Below are 21481 nucleotides of genomic sequence, written 5' to 3' on the forward strand. Positions count from 1 at the left end.
CTGTTCATCGTGCACAGCCCAGGCTCGGTCCGTGGTGCGAGGTGTTGCCCAGTGCTCTGTAGTGACGCCAAGCATCGTTAGGCCTATCAGCGCGCGGGCCGCTTTTGAGCCTGTACGTGAGCGGTGACGACACGGCCACGGTGGCAGTTGGAGCAAACGCGAAGGTCCATCTTGAGGATAAGCGAGGGATCATGAAAATAAGATGAAGGGCCGGCTCGCACGACGGCATGGGCATATGGGTATGGCACGTAACGACGGGAATGTTAAACCAGGAGTGGGATCCGGCGAATGAATGGCAAGTATGGATGGCTGGGCGCAAGATGAAAGTTTACAGTGGAGTCTTAAGTGGCCAAGATCAGGCGACTGAAGCCGAGCTTACGGCAAGGACACTTTTTGGGAGGGCTCTGCAAGGAGATTTAGTATTTACATACGGAGAGTGTGATGCGGAAGTGGTCCAGGACAATGGCGGGAGGCTTGGGAGGGATGAATGGGGCGGATATACGAGAAGGCATCGGGCTCGGGACATGGGGCTGGACAGGCAAATGGAGGTGGCCTGCGGAGAATAGCACGCACATGAAGCAACGGCCCTGGATGGCGGCAAATGTCCTGTGAACAACGTGGCGAGTGGCGAAGGCATTAGGCTGGGGGAAAAAAGTGGATCTGACAAGATGGCCGAGATCTGGGCGAGACGATGGTGGCGAGGCGCGATGAGGTAAGGCGAGCTGGAGATCTCGGCCAGCGGGAGCAGGTCATCGTTCAAACATTCACCCTCCCAAGTTGGCAACGACGTCCGGGCGAGACTCGAGAGGCGAAAGTCGAGGCGACGGAGGGCGACGGACGCAGTCGCCAAGGCCACGTGGCCGACAGTCCGGGAGACGCCCATGGCGCGTGGAAGGACTGGCCCTTGGCAGACGTCGTGCGCACCGTCGACGTCCTGTTTCTCGTCCACACTGCCCCAGCTTCGTCGCCGCTGCCTGGCCATCTCTCGTCCATCGTGTCTGGTGGCGGCTCCTTTTCTCCGCCGCGATCTGGCCAGCATCGCGTTTCGACCTCCGCTATCACCCCGAATGCCCGAATGCCACGCTCGCCCTTCTCCGCCGCGACTATATGCGCATCGTCCTCGGACTCCTCGCACAGACCTCCGAAAACGCGAGCGGTCCGTGCGTGGACCAAGTGCAAGCATATGCGGGGCCTTCCTCCGGGCACGGCCTCATCCAATTGATGCCGTTTCCCCCGCTCATCCTGGCGCGCGCCTTCGCGTCTGCCCCCCGCCGGGTCGGAGCAGGCATCAAGGTGAGATTACTCACAAAACTCTCTTGAATTCATTTTCTCGCCCGCCCTTGCGCAACTGCGCCCGGCCCTTGTCACACATCCGGCGGGGACATCATGTCCGATACCCTTAGGGACGCATCCCGATCCTCCGCTACCCTGGCGCCTCTCCGTCGGGTCCCTCCACGAGTTCATATCCTCGACGTCCATAGTCGCTGGCCGTGACATGGCTGTCCTCCCGTGCAGACATATAAGTCCTCTCCCCCGGTCCCGCCATTCTCATCCATCCTACCGACCAGGCCCTCTTCTCCCTTCCTCCGGTCCCTCCAAGCCCCTCGAGGCCTCCGTTTCCTCTCGACTCTTCTTCTCCCGCACATCCCGTCGATCCATTCTTCCACCATGCCCGGTCTCACCGCGTCCCCCAACAGCCCCCGTCTCTTTGTCATGCAACACAACTCCGCAGACGACTTCTTCTCTTTCGCCTACCCTGTCCTTCGTCGCCACGAAGCCTCGTCCAACATCATTCTGGCGCACGCCCTCAAGCGCGTCGGTTCCGAGACCGCGCTCAGCGGTCATTTCCTCTCTCAAGACGAAGTGAGCGCGCGGTTCCCCTCAGTGGCGTCCGACGCGTTCGCCCCCCAACCCACGTCGGGTGCCTTTTGGCTCACCGTTTGGAGCGTCTCGTCTTCGTCGTCGGCGCCTTCCCTCGACCTCATCCTCGCGTCTATCGACTGGACGCTCGGCGAGTACCCGATCTTTCTCTGGACACCCGACCGTACCTCTGCGTCCTCCACCCACTGGCTCGAGCCCCGTATCCACGCCCTTACGGACCATTTGAACGCCATTGTGCCTCCAGAGCGCGTATTCTCCGTTTTCGGCCTCACCACCCTTGTCAAAAAGTTCTCGCAAGTCTGGTCCCAGATGACTGGCTTCGCGATCGAGCCAGAGCCGTTCTACGCGGCGCTCTTCTCGTACTGCACGTCCGAGACGCTCCGGGGCGGCGACACCCCCTTGCCCGAAGGACACCGGCTTCGCAAGGCGGCGATGGCGGATCTCGAGCCCGTCGCACGGCTGTGCAAGGAGTTCGCGGACGATTCGGTGAGTGGCCCCGCGCGCGCCCAGGCGCCAGCGCCGTCTGCTGCATCAGTCGTGCTGACCGTCTTCTTTTCCGCATCGCTCCGTGACGGTCTTGTCCGTGCTTCTTCTCCGCCCGATCCCTCGACTCCCGATTCGCCACACCGCTTGTTTCGATCTCAGATCTACTTCCCTCTGACCATCGAACGCGCCCGGATAGAGGCACGCGAGCTCATCGCCAAGGGTCTCCTCTGGGTGTACGACGCCGACGGTGACATCACCACCATCTGCGCCGTAACGCGAAACAGCCACCGCGTGTCCGCGATCACCAAGGTGTACACCACCCCTAGGTGGCGTCGTCGTGGCTGCGCCGAGTTCCTCGTCCGCGACGTGACCGCCCAGTGAGTGTTTGCTTCCGTCCTTCTCAGGTTTCCGGGCTGCCGCCGTGACGTGACGGTTGGCTGACCCGGTTCTCGCTAGGCTTCTGCTGGACTTCCGCAAGGACATGGTCGTGCTTTACGTCGGCCACGAAAACAGCGCGCAGCGCGTGTACGACCGTGTTGGCTTCGCCGGACTTTGCGGAAAGCCAAAGCCTGACGCCATCGAGGACTCCCTCGAGCTCGGCTTCGTCGGCGCGGACCGGGGACACTGGTAAAAGCTTCACTCTCGCCTCCTCCGACTGGCATCCCTTCTCGGACGATGGTCTCGAGCACGAACACAGAACCTCAAGTATAATGCCCGGCCTACGTTTATTATCCATTATTGTTCCCTAACTACGATTCTCGGCTCGTTGACGCGCTCCTCTAATGCTCTCCCCTGCCTCGCCTCGCCTTGCCGCTCTCTACCGAACGCAATGTGTCCGATGTGCTATCCCTGTCCTCCCCCACTGTATCGCTAGTCCTGCTTTTGTCTTGCACTTCGCTTTCGACTCCCTGTCCTATAGCCACCCCCTTCCCCTCTGTCCTTTCCCCCCTGACTCAACTTTCCTGGATTGTTATTTATCACCTGCCGCACTAGTCCCCGTTGCTCAGCGCTCTCTGTTACCTTTAATCGTGGATTCGGACGCCCCCCGGTCCGCTCTTCGTTGCTCACACAGTACTTACATAGTGTTCTAATGTCCACATAATCGTGACCCGTTCGACCTTCCCACCTCGCGTGCGCCCAGCCTTTGTTTGCATCCGGATATCCGCGCAGCATCTACTGCATCCGCGCGAGATATCCCGACATCGCGGTCGGTCGGTCTTGGTGCACTGATCGCAGTCGCGCTGGCGTGGGTGCGTCATGCCCACGGGTCGCTCCGGGCTGCACGCGAATAATGACGGTGGGCGGGACGGAGGGACTCCGACTTAGGTACGTTCCTCGGTCGAGATCTCATCATCGTGCGTGCGTCGCTTGCTCGGTCACTGGGATCCGCCCTGGGTGGTGAGCCCACCTGAGCGGGCGACGACCCCGACGCCCGTCCCGTCCGATGTCCAGGCCGAAAAGACAAAATGATCTGGGACCGCGGAGGTCCCCCGGCGGACCTCGAGGGGCATTTGCGTTGTAACTTGTCGTTCGTCCAGACTCCATTCGCCACGTGTGATGCGACGTCGCGCTGCCCTGCCTGCCCGGTGTCAGTCGCGTTGGTCAGGGCCATCGTGGCTCCGTGGCTTGTTTTGTTTGATTGTGCGCCGTGATTGGCATTGACCGCGGCCGCGTGCCCAGGGCGGGTATGTCAGAACTTTTTTGCACCGTGGCGAGACATGATCAGACACGAGACACGACACACGCGACATGGACGGACGACGACGTGAGCCAGCTCCTCCTTCCCGGTCGCGAAGGACTGCTTGGCGGCGCGCGAGGCGGATCCGGAGAGTCGAACGTTTCGTCGGACCCTGGGCGCGGTCGCAGTAGTGCGGCGTGTGTGGCGGCGCGCGGAGCCGCGGGAGCTGGAAGCTGAACGCGAACGTCCAGTCCGCGCGCCCGCGTTCGGCCCTTCCCGTCTTCGCGTCCGGGCGGCGCGTGTCCGCGCAGACTCCGACTGGACTCCGCGGCGTGCGGTGAGCTGCTCGGTCCGCGGGCGCCAGAGCGGCACTCGAAACGCCGGCGCTCACCGATATATCGTTGCGAAAGCTAGAACGAGCGCAGATCGTGCACGCCCCGCCGCTCACGGCCAGGGCTGAGGGCACGGGAGTTACTAGCGCGACGGGCGTCGCGTTCGGGCTCCGTACCCTCCCACGGGCCGGAATCCGAGGAGCGCGTCGACGTGAGTCGGTCGCTCGGGGGCGAAGCCGCAGCCGGGTGCGTGCAGTGAGCGTGCAGTGAGCCTCCGCGCGAGGATGTGCGCGACGTGCGACTCACCGTCCATCGCCCGGCCACAGCTGGGAAGCGGGGAGGCGGGGAAGCGGCACGGAGCCGTGCGAGGAGCGGAGGCTGCCGCTCGGAGGGCGGGGCAGGCACGCGCGGTGCGTCTCGCGTGGCATAAGCTCGCCCGAGACGGGGCGTTTGCCGAGGGCGGTGGGGCCGCGCGGGCGCAACAAACGTCTCGTGAGGCTTGTCTGACCGGTCCGCGCGGCGTGCGGGTGCGGGTGCGGGTGCGGGTGCGGGTGCGGGTGCGGGTGCGGGTGCGGGTGCACTGTGCAGGGCTGGAGGCTTGAATGTTCACCGCTGCCTTGAAGCGTTTTGGCTGAGATTAATTCTCGAGGACGAACCGATAGGCTGCACGACCGCCCCATTCCGTTGCGTCCAGCTCCAGCCCCAGCTCAACGTCGGCCGCCGTCGCCGCCGTACCACTTCAAAAAGCGTTCACGCGCCTGATGCTCGTGCGGCCTCCGCCCATATGTCGTATGATGGACGGATGGCCAAGACCCGTCCGCGGGCGGACGCTTACGGCACTCGGTGCCCTCTTTGCGCCAAGGCTGCCCGCCTCCCCCGGCAAACTAAATGCTCGTCGTCCATAACGTTACCCGTTCGCCCCGCCCTGCGCGGATGTCAAGGTGTCTGCGCGAATCTGGATGGTGGCGCGCGAGGTGCTGGGAAAGCACGGGTCGCTCGAGCACCAAGCGAAGCACTGGGGCAGCGACCGCGCCCACCGTCGACGGACCCTGCGCGAGCCCTCCGCCCAGGACGAGAACGGGAGGCGGGGGGGCCGCGCAGGACGGCGCTGCGCCCGCGCCCGCATCAGCACGCGTTCAGGCTCGACGACGGATCCGCACCGAACGTGTGCTGCGCCCCCGCCGCCGCCGCGACGTGACCTGCGACTGGGAGGCATGATGCGGATCGCACCAAGGTCCGGCCTCTCGCCCTCACACTCACAGGCTCGCCACCCACAGGACGGGGCCCGTGCGCGCGGGGGCAGGCCGTGGCTGCTAATGCCGGCGCGAAGGCCCGTGCTGCGTGCGCCGTTCGCCCGCGCTCGCGCCCTCGGGGCCAATGGAGGCGATCGACGCGCACCGGCCACTTCGCCCTCCTCGCCCCGCGCCCTCGTCGGTCCGGGCTTCGTACATAGGCGCCAGGGGGACACCGAAGGTCAAGTGCGAAGGGCGCCCGGGCGCAAGCTGGCGCATTCGAATTCGGAGCGCCTGCGCGCCCGGGGAGCTCGCGCTGCTTCGCGATGCGCACCAGACGCCGGGCGGCAGCGGCGTGTCCGAACGAACCGCACTGTTCTGCCGGAGAAAACCTCGCAGGGTCGAGGTCCCATGAATCCCCGGCGAGGCCGCCGAGCTGAAGGGAGGGTAAAGCGTGTGCCTTGGATGTAGTGAGTACCCCAGTGCACACTGCAGACTTCGAACCGCGCGATGATGCAACCCGCCGGAGCGGGTGTAGTCACGCGACCGCTGCGACACCGCGACGGGGACGGACGGAGGGACGGGCAAGACCAATCTGCAAAATGGTTGAGTTCGTCGCCATGCGGCCAGTGCCCCTGCACGGTCCGCCCGTTCCCGACCGAGTCCCCGGACCGAGGCCGTCGCCGGTCACCGTCACGCCCCTCAACGTCTCACTGCCGAGGACGTCTTGTCCGTGAGATGATAGATCTGAGACGCACGCCGCGGACGCAGGCCCCCATCCACCGGGGCTGGTGCGGGGGAAGGGGGAAAAGATGCGCAGCAGCGCACGGGTCGGACATTACGGACGCGCGCGCGCGCGAGTCACCGCGCTCCCCTTCCGTCGTGCCAATAGTTGCGTCACCCGGCCCGCCTCGAACCGTCCTGGTCCCTGATCAAAGTCTGGAGAGTCGAGAGCGAGCGCTGAGCGCGCACGCCCAAGGTCGGAGCGCGTCGCGCCATGCGTCATGCGCCGCAAATTAGGCATCGGCGCTCGAGTCAGGCGAGGGAGTGACGTGAGCGAACGTACGGCTGCCGCCGCTGGGGGTGCACCTTGCGATTGGGAGCGAGGGCGTGACTCCGTCCTGGCCGGCATGACTGGCGGGGTTTGCGGATAGCTAAAATATTAACTCCTCGGCTTCGCGGAGCTTTCGGTGGGTGCATGGGACCGCGCGCGCAGCCGGGGCGGTACGCTGTCATGGGATGTGTAAGCCGCAAGCATTGGCCCGCCGCTGGACAGCGGGGGTTGGGGTACCTCCCAACGGCCGACCCAGGCCGGATCGGGAGACGTCAACTCCGGAGTTGGAAATGGGCGGAATTAGGACGACGGAATAACACACCAGGCATGATGCAACGGGGCGAGAATGGGCCATTCCTCTGAGCAGCCGGCCTGTCCGGCTTGGGACCGTCTGCGGCGTAGAATGTCAAAGTTTGATGCCCGAGGGCGAGCACTGAGGCGAGAGGCGAGAAGCCTAGCTCTCGCTTGCTCCGCTGGATGCGCGGAGAACCAATCTCCGTGGCCAGGGACGACGAATGTCACGTAAAGCGCAAACTCACGATTCATACTCCGTGCGAACACACAAGACGTGGCGTTTCCGGCGCACCCGGACTCTCGGAGGCTGCGCGGCTGGGACGAAAAAATTAGACACAATGTTTGCAAAATGGGTGCGTTCGCCAGGAATTTGCCACGACGCGAGTGCCTGCACTGCGTTCGTCGCGCTCACCGTGACCGACGATCGAAGGGGAGAACACACCCAAGGCCGAGCGCTGAGGTCTGAGGCTGAGATTAGGTTCTACGACACCTCGTTCTACACCCACCGCCAGCCACACCACACCGCGCGCGCGCACCAGCCCAGCTACTGGCCCTCTCCCCGTCCCCGCGCACGAAGTCCCCGCTCTTCCCGCCCGCCTTGCGCTCGACGAGCACGTCCCGGATCACCATCTCCCTCCCCGCGACCGCCTTGAGCATGTCCCAGACGGTCAGGAGCCCGACCGAGACCGCGGTGAGCGCCTCCATCTCGACGCCCGTCTTGCCCTCGCACGACACCGTCGCGCGGCACACGATGCTGTACTCCGCCTCCTCGCCTCCTCCACCTCCGCTCCGACCTCGGACCTCGTGCCCGCCCCCTCGGCCCGGTCTCCGCAACCGCCGCCGCCGACGCGCCGACGCACCTCGGCGTGCAGGCCGACGGCGACGTGCGAGAGCGCGAGCGGGTGGCAGAGCGGGATCAGCTCCGCGGTGCGCTTGCAGCCCATGATCGCGGCGAGCTGCGCGACGGTGAGCACGTCGCCCTTCCCGCGCGCCTTGCGCGCCGCCGCCGACTCGTTCGTGTGCGCGTCGTGGCCCGCGCTCGACGACCAGCGCGTACGCGGCGCGCGGGACGACGATCCGCCCCGACGCGGTGGCGGTCCGGCTCGTGGGCGCCTTGTGCGCGACGTCGACCATCGACGGCCGGCCCGTGGCGTCGATGTGCGTGAGGCGCAAATGGGACGGATCCGGTGCCACGTTCTTGGGAGCGAGGGAGCGAGAGGAGGTGCTGAAACACCGCGCCGCCGTGCCACTGTTGGTGCGAGTGGGGCGGTGCGCCGACGGCGGAAGCTGAAGAGCGGATCTGGCTTTCGGTGACAGCGGCGTCGTCGACCGGCGGACGACGGGGCGGTGCGATCCTGGAAAACGAGCGACGCGGGTTCAGGGTTGGGGAATCAGGACTGAGGCGTTCCATGACCGACATACTGGAGATGTACTCAACCGCCGATGAGAATCATGGGCCTGTTCGTGACGACGTCGATGTCCTCCATCCCCGCGTGTTTCGCCTTCTTGCCCAGCACTGCTCGGCCGATCGTTGTGAGAAGCCCCTCGTCATCTACACCGGCGCGCATCTGGTCCCGGAGTGAGATTTCTTTTGCGTCGAAGAGGCAAACCTAGTAGTAGAGAGCGATTGAGATGTCAGCCTATACTTTCGGACGTGCTATAGTTGCTCACTTTGATTTGCCCGTCCGCAGTCAACCTCAGTCTATTGCACGACCCACAGAAGTGGTCAGACATGCTGCTGATGAATCCGAAACTCCCCTGGTATCCAGGTATGATGTAAGATCGGGCGGTGTCGTTTAGCTCGTCCGACCCTTTGCGGAGAGTAGGATAACGTTCCCGGACCCTTGCCAGTAAGTCTGCCGAGGGCACCATCTTCGCCTTGTCCCAACGATTGCCTACCGTCGCAGGACAGTCAGAATATAGACCGGGTGAGGCGATGTCGACCTCATACCTGTGAACGGCATGAACTCGATGAAACGGACCGACAGCCGGCTGTCCCTCGTCATCTCGATGAACTCCGGCACCTCGTGATCGTTCAATCCTTTCACGACCACAACGTTGAGTTTCACCGACTGCAGTTCGGGTGTGGCCAGCGCCTCGGTTAATGACCGTAGGACAGCATCGTGTCCCCGGCGGCGCGTCATGATCTCAAATTTGAAAGGGTCGAGGGTGTCCAAACTGGGACGGATGACCGTAAATCTTCAATGTGGGCGAAACGCGACGGGTGCGGTGCGAACCTTATGTTCAGATGCGTCAACCCGTTCCGCACCAACGCGGGCAGCTTCCTGTGCAGCGCGATCCCGTTCGAAGTCATGCCGATCGATTGCAGCCCATGCTCGTGCAGGAGGTTTAGTCGGCCTGAGCGGAACAACGTAAGGGGATGCTAGCAGGGTCCGATGGCGCATCCTAAGTTACATACCGACTATTTCAACGATTCCCTTCCTCACCGTTGGCTCGCCACCGGTGAGCCGTATCTTGGTCACACCGCTTGTGACGAACAGTGTTGCGAGCCTGATGATTTCGTCATCCGAGAGCAGATGTTCGGGCGGAGATAACTCTATGCCCTCGCTCGGCATACAGTAGAAGCCTACAAAGCATCGGAACATTAACGGCTCTATCGGGTTGGTAAGGTGAAGATAAGAACAAGGCAATGCACGTAGAAGGTCGATCATTGCAGCTCACTGTAACGGAAGGGCCGGGTGTAGTGGGGTGTTTTCATGGGCCCGTCCGAAGGACCAGCCCTTCCGTACTGGATTGACCTTCCCAAAAACACAGCCATCTTGGACGTTACCCCAACCAAGGGATGCAAAGGGACACGCCAAGGACATAGTAATAGACACTCACATCGGAGATTACACCGCTCGGTGAGCGAGATGCGGAGATAGTTGTGCTCTCTCTGGAAGCCGTCGACGAGGAAGGGTGAGACCCCGCGCCGTGCCTCGATAGACTCAATCCTGTCCTAATCCCACAGCGCAGTACGACGGCCGGAATTAGGATAGGTCGCGCACGTATATAGCACCGATTTACACACCTGCGCCCGACGCTGCACGCTCGCGCCTGTACTCGTGCTGGTACTCCACGGCGTTTGGATGGGAGACGGGGGCTGGGCGTCCTTGGAGGTCCTGGTCGGCGGCCTCGGGATTGCAGATGTGTTCAGGGCGCGCGCGACGCGCACGGTGAGGGGGCGGGAGCGGCTCCCGACAGGTCGGAACATGATGGAGGGAGTAGCAGACAGAGTTGGTGCATGGTAGCGTGTGCGGAGAAGAGGTGTACTAAGTCTAAGCGGTAGACGGAGCGGCATATCCAATTGCGCCGGTTCAATTCTATCAGAACTGCAATGAGCCGAGCGCCTCCTGCCATACACGGAGATGACTTGCTTCAGGGCTGGCCCTCAGTCACCATTGGTTGCAGGAAACCCGAGTCAGACCGTCCTTCGCCGGGGAGCCAATCCTCGCAGGTCCCAGTGCACGGTGCAAGAAAGTGACTCATCGGACGTCTAAGTTCCGCAGCAGTTTCACACTTGGATTCACCTCCGTAGTTGGCCACAGGACGAAGACAATGTATTCAGAACCCCCGCAGCCACACCTCTGAAATTGTCCAGCGGTCCGCCCTGTCATCCTCCAGCCTCGCTCGGAAATACCGGCCAGTCGCGCGCAGGTGCAATGCGCTAGAACCCAGGATCATCTGCACGCTGCATTCCCGTAATCCAATTTGCTCTTCTCCAATCGTCGCCATGTGGCCCGTATCGTAACAGAGGGGCGCATGTGTAGCGGCGTGCTGAGTGGATGGAAACCCAATGATTAGCCCGATGGTCGCCAGGTGGGAGGGGAGAGGTGCGCACCCAAGCTTCCTTGTCAGTTGACCATTCGAAGACGCTCGCTTTGAGGATTTCTTCCGTGGCAGAATCTACAAGCCAGGCGAGCTCGATCGCGGTCCACTCTCGTGCCTCGCTGATATCTGTAAGAACGTCAATCACAATCGTGTCGCCTTGGGCAGCATCTGTAGAGCGTGATAGAACGTTCAGCACCGGGGACGCTGTGAAGGTACTCTTCACTTACGTGTGAGAGATCGGAAGACGGTTCCAGACTTCATATCAACAGCATTTGACGGCGCGTACTGCAGGTAGTTATCTTTCCCGGCTTCCCCAAGAACCTCGAGATTCTTCTCCTCCAAGGCAAATATGTCCGTGATGCTGTTCGCTTCACGCGAGATTTGTGCCGGCAGAGTGCGGATATTGGTGTCAAGGACGCAGGACGCGCCCCGACACGCAGCAGACGTCCATGAGGTCGGTTCGTACGAACGGTCCAATGCGATATATGGCAACTGCGGTCCCTTTCCCTGAGCAAGATCCATAGGCTCTTCGCATGCCGTTCGTCCACAGTGGGCCAGGGAAGCCAAGTAGTTGGCCGCACGAAGCTAAACAGGGTTGCCGTTGCGCTAAGTAAAACACATGAAGAAACAAAAGGCGAGCTCACAGTAAAGTTTCTGTTGCGCTCGTCGCCTTCGGGTCCCACCGTGAAAGGTTCACCTCCACCCAGCTCGAACATCTGATCTAGCCAAACTTCAGGTACCCGATTGCTCAAGAGCGTGAAGAAGTTGTCCGCCATCTTCATCTCATCCGATGTTGCGCTGATGGAACGAAGAAGAGTAACGAACTTCCTGGCTTCTGACCTGTGCATCATCGTTCCATGTCCCAACCAGGCGAAAGAAGTGTGGATGTCGGAGAGATGGGTGTCGTCCGGCGCCGGCACATGAATCTCCCGCAGTTTTGTGGATAGATGTTCGTGTGGGGGCAGAAGGTGAATGGTGTTCGCGGCACCGAGATCACTGATTCGCACATGGAGGGACTCAATGATCTCGTAGGGAACAAGATAGTCATCATCCTACGAAGCAACGAATGGGCATATGCACATGGGGGATTAGGCGAACACCACTCACTTGCACAAAGCAGTACGGTGTCTCCACTTGGGCACAAGCCAGGTGCCGTGCTTGGAACAGCATGTTCTTCGGAGCATTGTAGACGGTCAATTTAGACCGCGTACATCCAGAGTTCTTGAATTCCTGGAGACGCAGTCAGTCATGATATGCACGCCTGCATGAAAGGAAAATCATATGCACACTTCATATCTCAGCTTCGCAGGACTGTTGTTCCATATGAAGACCTGGGCAATCGTGTTTTCCATCCACGGCGCGCACATTAGCGAGGCGATAAGCATAACGTTCGGGAATCGCGACCAGTTGAGGATGACGGCCGTGACCTCCGGTTTCGCGTCGGCGGTTGCATTATGGAGAACGATATGCGTTCCAAGCCGTCAAAGTCGGAGATGCCGTCCGTGTATGTGGCCAGGAGACCCCTCGGGGCGTATCCAATGTCCGTGAGCAGAGGCAGATACAGGGATACAGGGACCTCTTCCTTGGGTTCACCAAAGATCTTGCGCGAAAGAAGTCCAAGGATAAGGGGGACGGCGAGGGTGGTGAGGAGCCTCCATGCCTGGCGGAGGTGCTCGCGGGTGATCCATGGGAAGGGCATTGCGGCCGAGGAGGGCGTCGGACGAAGGGCCCAGAAGCGCACCCGCGTCGCGTGCGGGTCAAGGGCGCCTCTCTCTACGCGCCGGGCCACGTGGGTACAACTGGGGCATATGACGCGGGGCGGGCTCGTGCGGACAAGACCTCAACCGCCACTTTCTCGCTCTCATCTGCGCTCACCATCGCCGTCCTCGCTTTGCTTCACTTTACAGTGCCTTCTACGCTCTAAGCAGTTTCTGTCGTTCACTCTCGCGCCCGCAAGGTTCGCACAATGCTCTCTAGGTACACCGCGCACGCGCTCAGGCAGACGGCCTCGCGCTCGGCCGTTCAGGCCAGGAGGGGGATCTCAGTCCAGGTGAGTGATGCGCATTCATTCCATCTGTGCCAGTGTTTTAGCTTGAGCTTGTAGTCTTTGCTGCATGGGTCCCCCGAGGCCCAGGAAGAGGGCGACGTCTCGATCCAACAGCACTCGCGTCTTGTCGCCCGTGGCAAGTACGTGCACGGTCTTGAAAGTGAGCACATAATCTTGCTTGGATACTCTGCATACAAACGAACGTTTCACGCAGTCCACAAGGTCAAGCCCGACGCCGTGAAGGAGTACAAGAAGGCTGCGTACGTTGGTTTATTCACGAGCGTCTGTCGTTACCCCACTCACGATCGGCGTTAGAGAGGCGTACTACACCGGGATCAAGGATGACCCGGAACTCCATGTGAAGTTGACCGGAAGTTGGGAGTCAGTTGTGGGCGAACAAGACGTGTTTTGTACGTGGTTTACTTCAACCGACGCGACATTGCGCTGAAGCGGCCGTGACCTTAACCAGTCCACATCTTGGAGTATGAGAATTACTGCGGGTACGATAAGACGACCCAGAAGATCAGAACTTCGGAGGTTTGTACCCTGCATCTCTCCGCAATGAGTCGTGTACATGTGTTGATTACGTGCCTTGACAGCACGCCGACACGTACGGGAAACTGATCCCACACCTGACCTCGCGTTCGCAACAGCTTTGTCAGGAGTTTGCGTTCTTCCCGACGACGCCTCCTCGCATCGAGGGCGGCATCTTCGAGCTGCGAACGTATCAGCTTCACCCAGGCACGCTGTTGCAATGGGAGCATACCTGGTAAGCATTTGCGGTTGTCGGGAAGCATGGGATGTTTGTGACAGTTTGATGGCAGGCGTAAGGGCATCGAGGCACGCCGGAAGTTTGTCGAGCCTGTTGGAGCCTGGTTCTCGCAAGTGGGCCGGCTGCACCAAGTGCACCACATGTGGCAGTACCCGTACGTGGATCGTTAGTTTGGTGCCAGCCGGATCACTGACCGAGTGTGTTGGCTCGGTGGCGGGCTGAACAGGGATCTGCAGAGTCGCAAAGACATGCGGGAGAAGGCGTGGAAGATAGATGGCTGGTCGGAGACGGTCTCGAAGGTGAGTCAATGTGGGCGGACGGATGATCAGTCGCTTAGAGTTCTTTGCAACCTGCTGCGCAGACCGCAGAGTACTCGGCGCTCATGGACGCAATGATCCTGGAACCGTTGCCCTTCAGCCCGCTCAAGTGAGGGGGAGGCTCTCATGCGGATGGACTATCGCTCGGAAGCATTGGGACCCCGACGGCGGGCGGCGGGGGATCGGAGGATGGACGTGGATGTGTATGCGCATACAGCTCGATTGGGTTTAGCGGCTAGCCGGCACCCCAGTGCAGGGTCATCAGCCCCTCGGCGGCCTATCAGCGGGCTCGGCGCGGAGTGATCCCGCCGGGACCTCCCAAAGATAGCAAATTGCGTCTTCGAGGGCTCTTATAAATGCGATAGGGTCTGTACGTACGGCATACGTACACGTCCCCGTCCGTCGCTCGCCCAGGCAGGGGACCAATAAACCGCGGGGCGTGCTCTCCACAGTCTGCAGCCCTCGTCTGCAGACGACGCCCCCGCCGCCGTGCACGCCCAAGCGGAGACACATGCACGCCGCGCTTGCCCTGGCCACTATCGTGGTCGATCAGCCACGCGCCGCCGGCTGCTTTGACATATGTGACCACGAACCACATTGGCCGCTGTTTTGGATTGGAGGCCCTCGCATCTATTGTGTATCCGCCGTCATTTGCAACAAAAATACGCCAGGACCTGCTGGGCAGCCTGTCGCGGCGGCGATGGCCATGCGCGTGTTGCGAGGGAACGCGGCTAGGCGAGAGGATAGGGCTGTGCGTTTGTCTAGGATCGGGGGTTGGATCTAATAGAGAACAACGGTGAGTGGGGGTCATGGACCCACAAGCTCAACGTGTGCGCCTACTCTTGCCTTTTCCTCTCCCCCGTCACACCCACACACCTCCCCGTCCTCCTCTTCCCTCCTACTGCCACCCGCCCTGCCACTCCTTCCCCCCGCCTCCATGGCCAGTCTCAACAGCCTCCTCAACCCCGAGTCCGCCTATGAGACTTCCGTCAGGTACCCCCACGATCGTCCCCGCCCCCTCTCCGTCTGACGCTCTCACGCGTCGCGCGTCCTCCCTCCAGACTCCAGTCCGCCCGCTCCCCCAGTAGCGCAGCCCCATCCCCCACAGAAAAGACCTCCGAGGCCGATAGCCCCATGAGCGCAGAGATACGCCCCCCGCCTCAGCGCCCCGAGGTGTCATCCGCGCCCATGAGCCACATCCCGACTGCCCCGACACCCTGGCCTGCCTCCCTGACACCGAGGGTCGCCCACAGCACACGCTTCCTGTCATTCTCAGATGCACCATTCTCGGGAGCCCGCGAAAACGCCTGACGATCCGGGAGATATATGCCGCGATGGAGAGGAAGTACCCGTACTATAAGACTGCAGGCCCGGCTTGGAAGGTACGTGATCTGATTTGTCCTGCGTTCATCCCCACCTCGTGTCCTGTGTGCGCAAGGGTGCTGAACGCGTTCTTCAGCAATCCGTGCGGCACCACCTCTCTCTCAATCGCCTCTTCGAGCGCCAACCCCGCCCTCCGTCCGATCCGGGCTTCGGTTCGTACTGGACTGTCAACCTTGACGCCCCACCAGGGACAAAGCGTCCGAGGAAAAGAGGAAGGAACAACAAAACGGATACCTCGGGAGACGGGCTTGCGGGCGGTATGCTTCCCATGCGCGTACATCCTCCACCGTTGTCCACCCTCCCAGTACCCCTTCTCTCGCACCCTTCACAACCACCACCTTCGGCAACGCCATCGGTATCGTCGACGGTTGTTTCATTATCACCCAATCCTGCATCCGCTTCGTCAGGGTCTGCTTCCCCATCTATGCGACAACTGCCTCATTTCTCTCAGCCACCTTCCCCTGCCGATCTTATGTCCTTGCATCAAAGCCCGCAACAAGCATCCCCTCAACATTTGTCCGCACAGTCTCATCTGCAACATGCCCAGGCCCCTCCGCTCTCTCACCCCCTCCAGCATCCTCACCACCTTGTGCAATCACCACATTCACAAGCGCCGCCTCCCCCACCACATACTCATATGCAGCCCAGCCCGCACCCACCTCACCACATGCCTCCACTCACAGCTCCACCGCATGTCCATTCGCAACGCTCCCCGGTCTCTCATCCTTCCCCTCATTCCCTGTCTCATCCTCCTGTGCATCCACACACGGCCCCTGCACATCCGCACGCGCCTCCACCTTATGGACACCCCACCAATCACTCACAGCCACCCCCGCGTTCGCACGTCCCCCCTCCGACGGCTTCCCAACCTCCTCCACCTCCTCCGCAACACCACGCTATACAGAACTCTCATTTACATCCGAGTGCCAACCCCCACGCGCACCAGCAGTCCGTTCCTTCCATGCCAAAACTGCGTCCAGTGGACAGCCACTCGTTCAAGTCGCCCGCTGAACGCAACTATTACGACGACGACGATGACGAAGAAGACGACGAGATGGAATGGGAAGATGAGGCGGACGTGCCCCGGTTCACCGACGAGGAGTATTCCAGCTCGGAAGACATGCCGTACCAGTATGACCCTCGGTCCCACAACCGCGGCCCGAACTCCTTCCCCGGCGCGGGGCACCGAACGCACTCTACGCCTCAATCTCAGCCAGGCAGAGGAGGACCCGGTCTCCACGGGGCATTTTCCAGCTACTCGGCTCTTGATCACCAGGATACCATCGAGCGGCTTAAGATGGAAATGGCCGGGCTGCGGAGACAGTCTCAGGACGCGGTAAATGCGTACACGCGGTTATCCGAGCAGCTCAAGGCCACCAGCTCGAACACGCGCAGACGAGCCAACAAATGAGGGCCGCGGAAAAGATGCTCGAGGAGGAAACTCGGCGGCGTGTTCAGGCCGAGAAGGTCGCGGACGATGAGGTCAAACGGCGCCGGCAGGCGGAAGACCAGCTCCGCGCGCTGCGTGTGCAGAACCAGCAGCAACGCAAGTACGGCCCATAGTAGTGCGTTTCACGCGCGTCCCACTCCCTTCTTTTCTTCTCTACTTTGTTCGCTTATCGGCACTTTTTGACTGTAGCACACGGTCCTGAGTTACCGTTCTTTCTTCCACCACGTGTATCGTCGTTGGTGTTATTCGCCCCGGACGTTTGCTTCCGCCAGCGCCGCTTCTCACATGCTCATTAGGCTCTCGCTCTACTACATCACCACTAGTTCCCAGTCCTACTGGTCCCGCGGATCGTGCACGGATTCTGTACTGATGATCTACCTACTCTCGTCCATCATTGACTTATGCCCTAATTTCCTCCAGGATTAGTCTAATATTTGGCCTCGGCGTTCTGCAGCTCGGCGACTGTACATAATACACTCACTGGGCCGATGCCCTCCAATTCATTCACCACGGCCCTGCGATAGCTTCAACTGATACGCGCGCGCGTCCCGGTCTCGCACCGGAGGTACAGATACCGAGTGCCCCACTGCTCGAGACAAGACCGTCAGGGGTGGAAGCGGGTTCCAGTCCGAAGCGCGCTGCGCAAACGGTGACCATGCATTGTCTTGTGTCTCGCAAGGCGAGCTTCTCGTTCTCTTCTGCGGGCTGCCATCGTGATCTGGTCGCAGCGAGCGTGATAAAAGGCCCGCGTGGTATGCACTCGCCCGATCGGGGCGTGCGTTTGTTTGCACCCCCGCGGCGGACAATAGACACCTACACGGCCCACCCGCCAACACGCACCCGCTGACCCCCACCGCGGGCACGAGGCGCGGCGACGCGAGCCGACGGCTGCGCTCGCGAAGGGTGCATCAGACCCGCCCGCGGGCGGGGCGAAGCGAGCCTGAGGCCGGAGGCTTGATCCCGGGCGCACTTGGGCCCTGAGGCCTGAGGCCTTGAGGCCTGTGGCGTTGAGGCCTGAGCACGGGGGGCGATCGAAGGGCGCAGAGGGACACAGATGGGTGTGGGCTGCTGCACGGCGCGCGCGGGCAATCTCCGCCGCACCCAGTCGCGCAGCCCGGCGTGGAAAGGATGTGCGTCCACATGTGGGGCGGGCGCGGGTACGCGGGCCGAGTCAGTGTGGGCTCCTCCCGCCCCCGCGAGCTGGACCTTCTCGCGCGGTGTGTGTTCGCATCACGCAAGGGAAGCAGAAGCGCGCGGATGTTCGGAAAAAGCAGAAGACGAGGGCGGGCGGAAGCAGAAGGGTCGCGAGGGCACCCACGGTCCGCGCGCGATCGCGTGTCGCACACAACATATGAGACATGCGCACTGGCCGCGCGCTCGTACGCCACTGGAAGTCAGTGGCGTGCGATCAGAACGCCTGGATAGACGCCGAGTGGAGTGTGGTGAAGGCGTCGCACAACAGAGCCAAACAATCCCACGGATTTTTGGCACAAGCGCCCGGGCGTCCGATTGCCGCACCGGACCGTTGCGCTTTTGCTCCTACCATGGAGTCTTCTGCTTCAAGACCCAAGCTCAGGACCGCGTAAGTGTGGGTATATACGCATCATTCTGGCTCTGACCTCGCTCAAATGCGCCTAGCTTCAAGAAGGACCGGGTCATTGCACCTCTGCACACCGCGGGGCCCGTCGCTCTCACTCCGGATGGCTCGAGATTGATCACCTGCTTGGGCGAGGAGGCTTTGTTGACGGACGTCAAGGCTGGTGTGGAGATTTGTCGCTTTTCCGGGGTGCGTCGCAAAACTTCTTCCGGCTGCATAGTCGCTGATGGGACACGTCCTTTGGAAATCTTCCTTGTGCAGGACACAGAATCCATCACCGCCCTCTGCGTTACTCCCTCTGCGTCCCACCTCGTGCTCTTCACGTCTTCTCTCTCCCTCCGCATCTATGAGATACCGGCTTCTCTCGCCCCGCAGTCAAAACCCATCAAACCAATCCGCGTGATCGCGCGCGCGCACGACGCACCCGTTCATGTGTGCAAAGCGGACCCCACCTCGACCTACCTCGCCTCCGGCGCCGCCGACGGGGTCGTAAAGGTATGGGACATCGCTCGCGGGTACGTCACGCATCTCTTCAAGGGCCATGGCGGCGTCGTCAGTGCCCTCGCGTTCAACTACCCCTTCGACCCCGCCTCCGTCGTCCGCGAGCAGAAGATGCAGCTCATCACTGCCTCCGTCGACACCCGCATTCGCATCTTTGACCTCTCCGCCGCCGCCGCGCGCGCGAGCGGCGGTTCCAAGCCTGAAGCAGTGCTCGAAGGGCATGTCTCTGTCCCTCGTGGTCTGGACGTCTCGCCGGATGGCAAATGGCTCGTCAGCGGCGGACGCGACTCTGTTGTGCTCATTTGGGACATATCGGCCCCAACCGGCGCGCCTGCGGAGACGAAGAAGGGCAGCAAGGGCAAGGGACGGGAGACTGCGTACACGCCCGTGCTGCAGAAAACGATCCCGGTGCTCGAGCGCGTCGAGGCCGTTGGACTCCTGCACCCTGACGAAGACCTCGCCGGCGCGCCATCTGGAGCTGGGAAGCTCCGATTCTACACCGGGGGGGAGAAGGGCTTGATCAAGATTTGGGATGCGCGCGAGGGCAAAGTTTTGTTCACGCTCGGGCAAGAACACGACGACGCAGGCGACGACCAGGAGGAACAGCGACAGATCGTTGACGCCATGTACGTACTCTCCCTCCCCAGCTTCTTCTAGAGCCGCACTTTGTGCCCGTCGCTCACAGCGCGCGCGTCTCCAGCTACCTCCCATCATCCTCCACCATCGTCTCCGTTCACGCGGACCAGAACATTCTCTTCCACTCCCTCTCAAGCCGGGCGCTTAGTCGCCAATTGATCGGCTTCAATGACGAGATCATCGACGCCGTTTTCCTTTCGCCCGCCCTACCCCTACAAGCTGCGCCTGCGCCCACGCTCTCCGATACACACGTAGCGCTTGCGACCAACTCGTCGCTCATCCGCGTCTACTCGACCACGGCGCTCGACGCCCGTCTAGTCGCTGGTCACGCGGAGATCGTCCTCTGTCTTGATCGGGGCGCGCAAGGCCGCGTGTTCGCGAGCGGCAGCAAAGACCGTTCCGCGCGCGTATGGGCGGCCGTACCTTCCGGCGAAGGGGACGCTCCCGCAGTGCCGGAATACCGTTGCATTGCGGTGTGCGAGGGCCATGCGGAAAGCGTGGGTGCCGTTGCGATGTCGCGGCGGGCATATTCAGGCGAGCCGGACGCACCGACGGACAACCTCGGCTTCATGTTCACCGGGAGCCAAGACCGGACGATCAAGATGTGGGACCTTTCCGCGGTCTCGCTCGCGGCGGACGACGAGGATGGGGACGAGCCGGTGAAGTGCAAGAGCTTGGCGACGCACAAGGCGCACGACAAGGACATCAACGCGCTCGACGTCGCCCCGAACGATCGCCTCCTCGTCTCCGGCTCACAGGACCGCACCGCCAAAGTCTGGGCGATCGAGCACGTCCCCGGTGCCGGTGCGCGTCCTGCGCGCGGAGAACTCAAGCTGCTCGGGACGTGTACCGGGCACAAACGCGGGGTGTGGTGCGTGCGTTTCGGGCGCGCGGAGCGTGTCCTCGCGACGGGCAGCGGGGACCGAACTGTGCGCCTGTGGAGCCTGGACGACTTCACGTGCGTGCGGACGTTCGAGGGCCACACGAACTCGGTCCTCCGCGTCGACTTCCTCAGCGCGGGGATGCAGCTCGTGAGCGCCGCCGGCGACGGGCTCGTGAAGCTGTGGACCGTGCGCGACGAAACGTGCGTCGCCACGCTCGACGCGCACGAGGACAAGGTGTGGGCGCTCGCGGTGAGCGGTGATGAGCAAACCATCGTGTCCGCCGCCGCGGACTCGGCCGTCACGTTTTGGCGGGACTGCACTGAGGAGGAAGAGGTCGCGCGGGACGAGAAGCGCGAGGAGGAGGTGCAAAAGTGCGTTCGTTCTCGTCGCTAGGTATAACGCGCTGACGACTTCTCCAGGGAGCAAGACTTTGCGAACTACCTCGAGCTCCACGACTACCGCAGCGCGATCCTCCTCGCGCTCAGCATGGACCAGCCCGGCCGCCTGCACGCCCTCTTCGCCTCCCTCCCCTCCGTCTCCGCCAGCAAGCAGGACTCGATCACGGGCCACCCCGCCGTCGACACCGCGCTCGCCACGCTGCCGCTGCCCGACCTCGCGCGCCTGCTCCGCACCGTGCGCACCTGGAACGCGCGCGCGCGCACCGCGCCCGTCGCCCAGCGCGTCCTCCACGCCGTCGTGCGCCTCCGACCCGCCGCGGACGTCGCGCGCGCGTTCGACGCCGAGGCGTCCCTCGCCGTGGCCACGTCCTCCTCCTCGGTGTCCTTCGGCGATGGCGACGCACCCGCCGCGGTGCGGCAGGAGGAAGGCCGGGGCGCGACGGCGCTTAAGGAGCTCGTCGACGCGCTCATCCCGTATACGGAGCGGCACCTCGCGCGGATGGACAAGCTGTTGCAGGACAGCTACGTCGTCGAGCACCTGCTGTCCGAGATGGACGACGGCATGTTCGGGGAGCTCGCGGATGACCTTGAGGACGAGAACGACGTCGACCGGATGGATGTGGAGAGGACCGTCGCTGTGTCTGCGTGATGTGTTCGGTAGTGCTGAAAAGTAGTTTACGAGGATCTGTGTAATAGTCGGCCGGACGT

At 62.1% G+C, this 21481-nt stretch overlaps 6 protein-coding genes across 6 annotated transcripts; 4 read left to right on the forward strand and 2 right to left on the reverse strand.

Moving 5' to 3' along the window:
- Positions 1-1668: 1668 nt before the first annotated feature.
- Positions 1669-2998, forward strand: BXZ73DRAFT_91969 (uncharacterized protein; the record flags this gene model as incomplete). Its single annotated transcript, XM_048026190.1, has 3 exons — positions 1669-2367; positions 2527-2744; positions 2824-2998. The coding sequence occupies 3 exons, from the start codon at positions 1669-1671 to the stop codon at positions 2996-2998; spliced, it is 1092 nt and encodes a 363-aa protein (XP_047874438.1).
- Positions 2999-7198: 4200 nt separating this feature from the next.
- BXZ73DRAFT_91970 (molybdenum cofactor biosynthesis prote) lies at positions 7199-10171 on the reverse strand (the record flags this gene model as incomplete). Its single annotated transcript, XM_048026191.1, is given in 11 exon segments — positions 7199-7345; positions 7531-7711; positions 7759-7949; positions 7969-8312; positions 8396-8567; positions 8629-8852; positions 8909-9135; positions 9195-9315; positions 9377-9544; positions 9802-9916; positions 9989-10171. 11 exon segments carry the CDS (start codon positions 10169-10171, stop codon positions 7199-7201), a joined length of 2073 nt encoding a protein of 690 aa, XP_047874439.1.
- A 350-nt stretch (positions 10172-10521) lies between these two features.
- On the reverse strand, positions 10522-12487 carry BXZ73DRAFT_91971 (uncharacterized protein; the record flags this gene model as incomplete). Its single annotated transcript, XM_048026192.1, has 7 exons — positions 10522-10734; positions 10799-10956; positions 11016-11373; positions 11433-11840; positions 11896-12018; positions 12078-12215; positions 12359-12487. 7 exons carry the CDS (start codon positions 12485-12487, stop codon positions 10522-10524), a joined length of 1527 nt encoding a protein of 508 aa, XP_047874440.1.
- A 267-nt stretch (positions 12488-12754) lies between these two features.
- BXZ73DRAFT_104758 (NIPSNAP-domain-containing protein) lies at positions 12755-14037 on the forward strand (the record flags this gene model as incomplete). Its single annotated transcript, XM_048016011.1, has 9 exons — positions 12755-12838; positions 12893-12995; positions 13050-13095; positions 13151-13245; positions 13305-13372; positions 13435-13604; positions 13660-13761; positions 13834-13906; positions 13969-14037. 9 exons carry the CDS (start codon positions 12755-12757, stop codon positions 14035-14037), a joined length of 810 nt encoding a protein of 269 aa, XP_047874441.1.
- An 824-nt stretch (positions 14038-14861) lies between these two features.
- Positions 14862-16870, forward strand: BXZ73DRAFT_91973 (uncharacterized protein; the record flags this gene model as incomplete). Its single annotated transcript, XM_048026193.1, has 5 exons — positions 14862-14917; positions 15069-15306; positions 15384-15581; positions 16212-16643; positions 16703-16870. The coding sequence occupies 5 exons, from the start codon at positions 14862-14864 to the stop codon at positions 16868-16870; spliced, it is 1092 nt and encodes a 363-aa protein (XP_047874442.1).
- A 1431-nt stretch (positions 16871-18301) lies between these two features.
- On the forward strand, positions 18302-21422 carry BXZ73DRAFT_91974 (WD40 repeat-like protein; the record flags this gene model as incomplete). The annotated part of the gene is made up of 5 exons (XM_048026194.1): positions 18302-18339; positions 18396-18543; positions 18616-19481; positions 19556-20746; positions 20795-21422. The coding sequence occupies 5 exons, from the start codon at positions 18302-18304 to the stop codon at positions 21420-21422; spliced, it is 2871 nt and encodes a 956-aa protein (XP_047874443.1).
- Between the last annotated feature and the right edge of the window lie 59 nt (positions 21423-21481).

This window comes from Epithele typhae (genome assembly GCF_022376455.1).
Source record: "Epithele typhae strain CBS 203.58 chromosome Unknown BXZ73scaffold_55, whole genome shotgun sequence".
Classification (NCBI taxonomy): Eukaryota; Fungi; Basidiomycota; class Agaricomycetes; order Polyporales; family Epitheliaceae; genus Epithele; species Epithele typhae.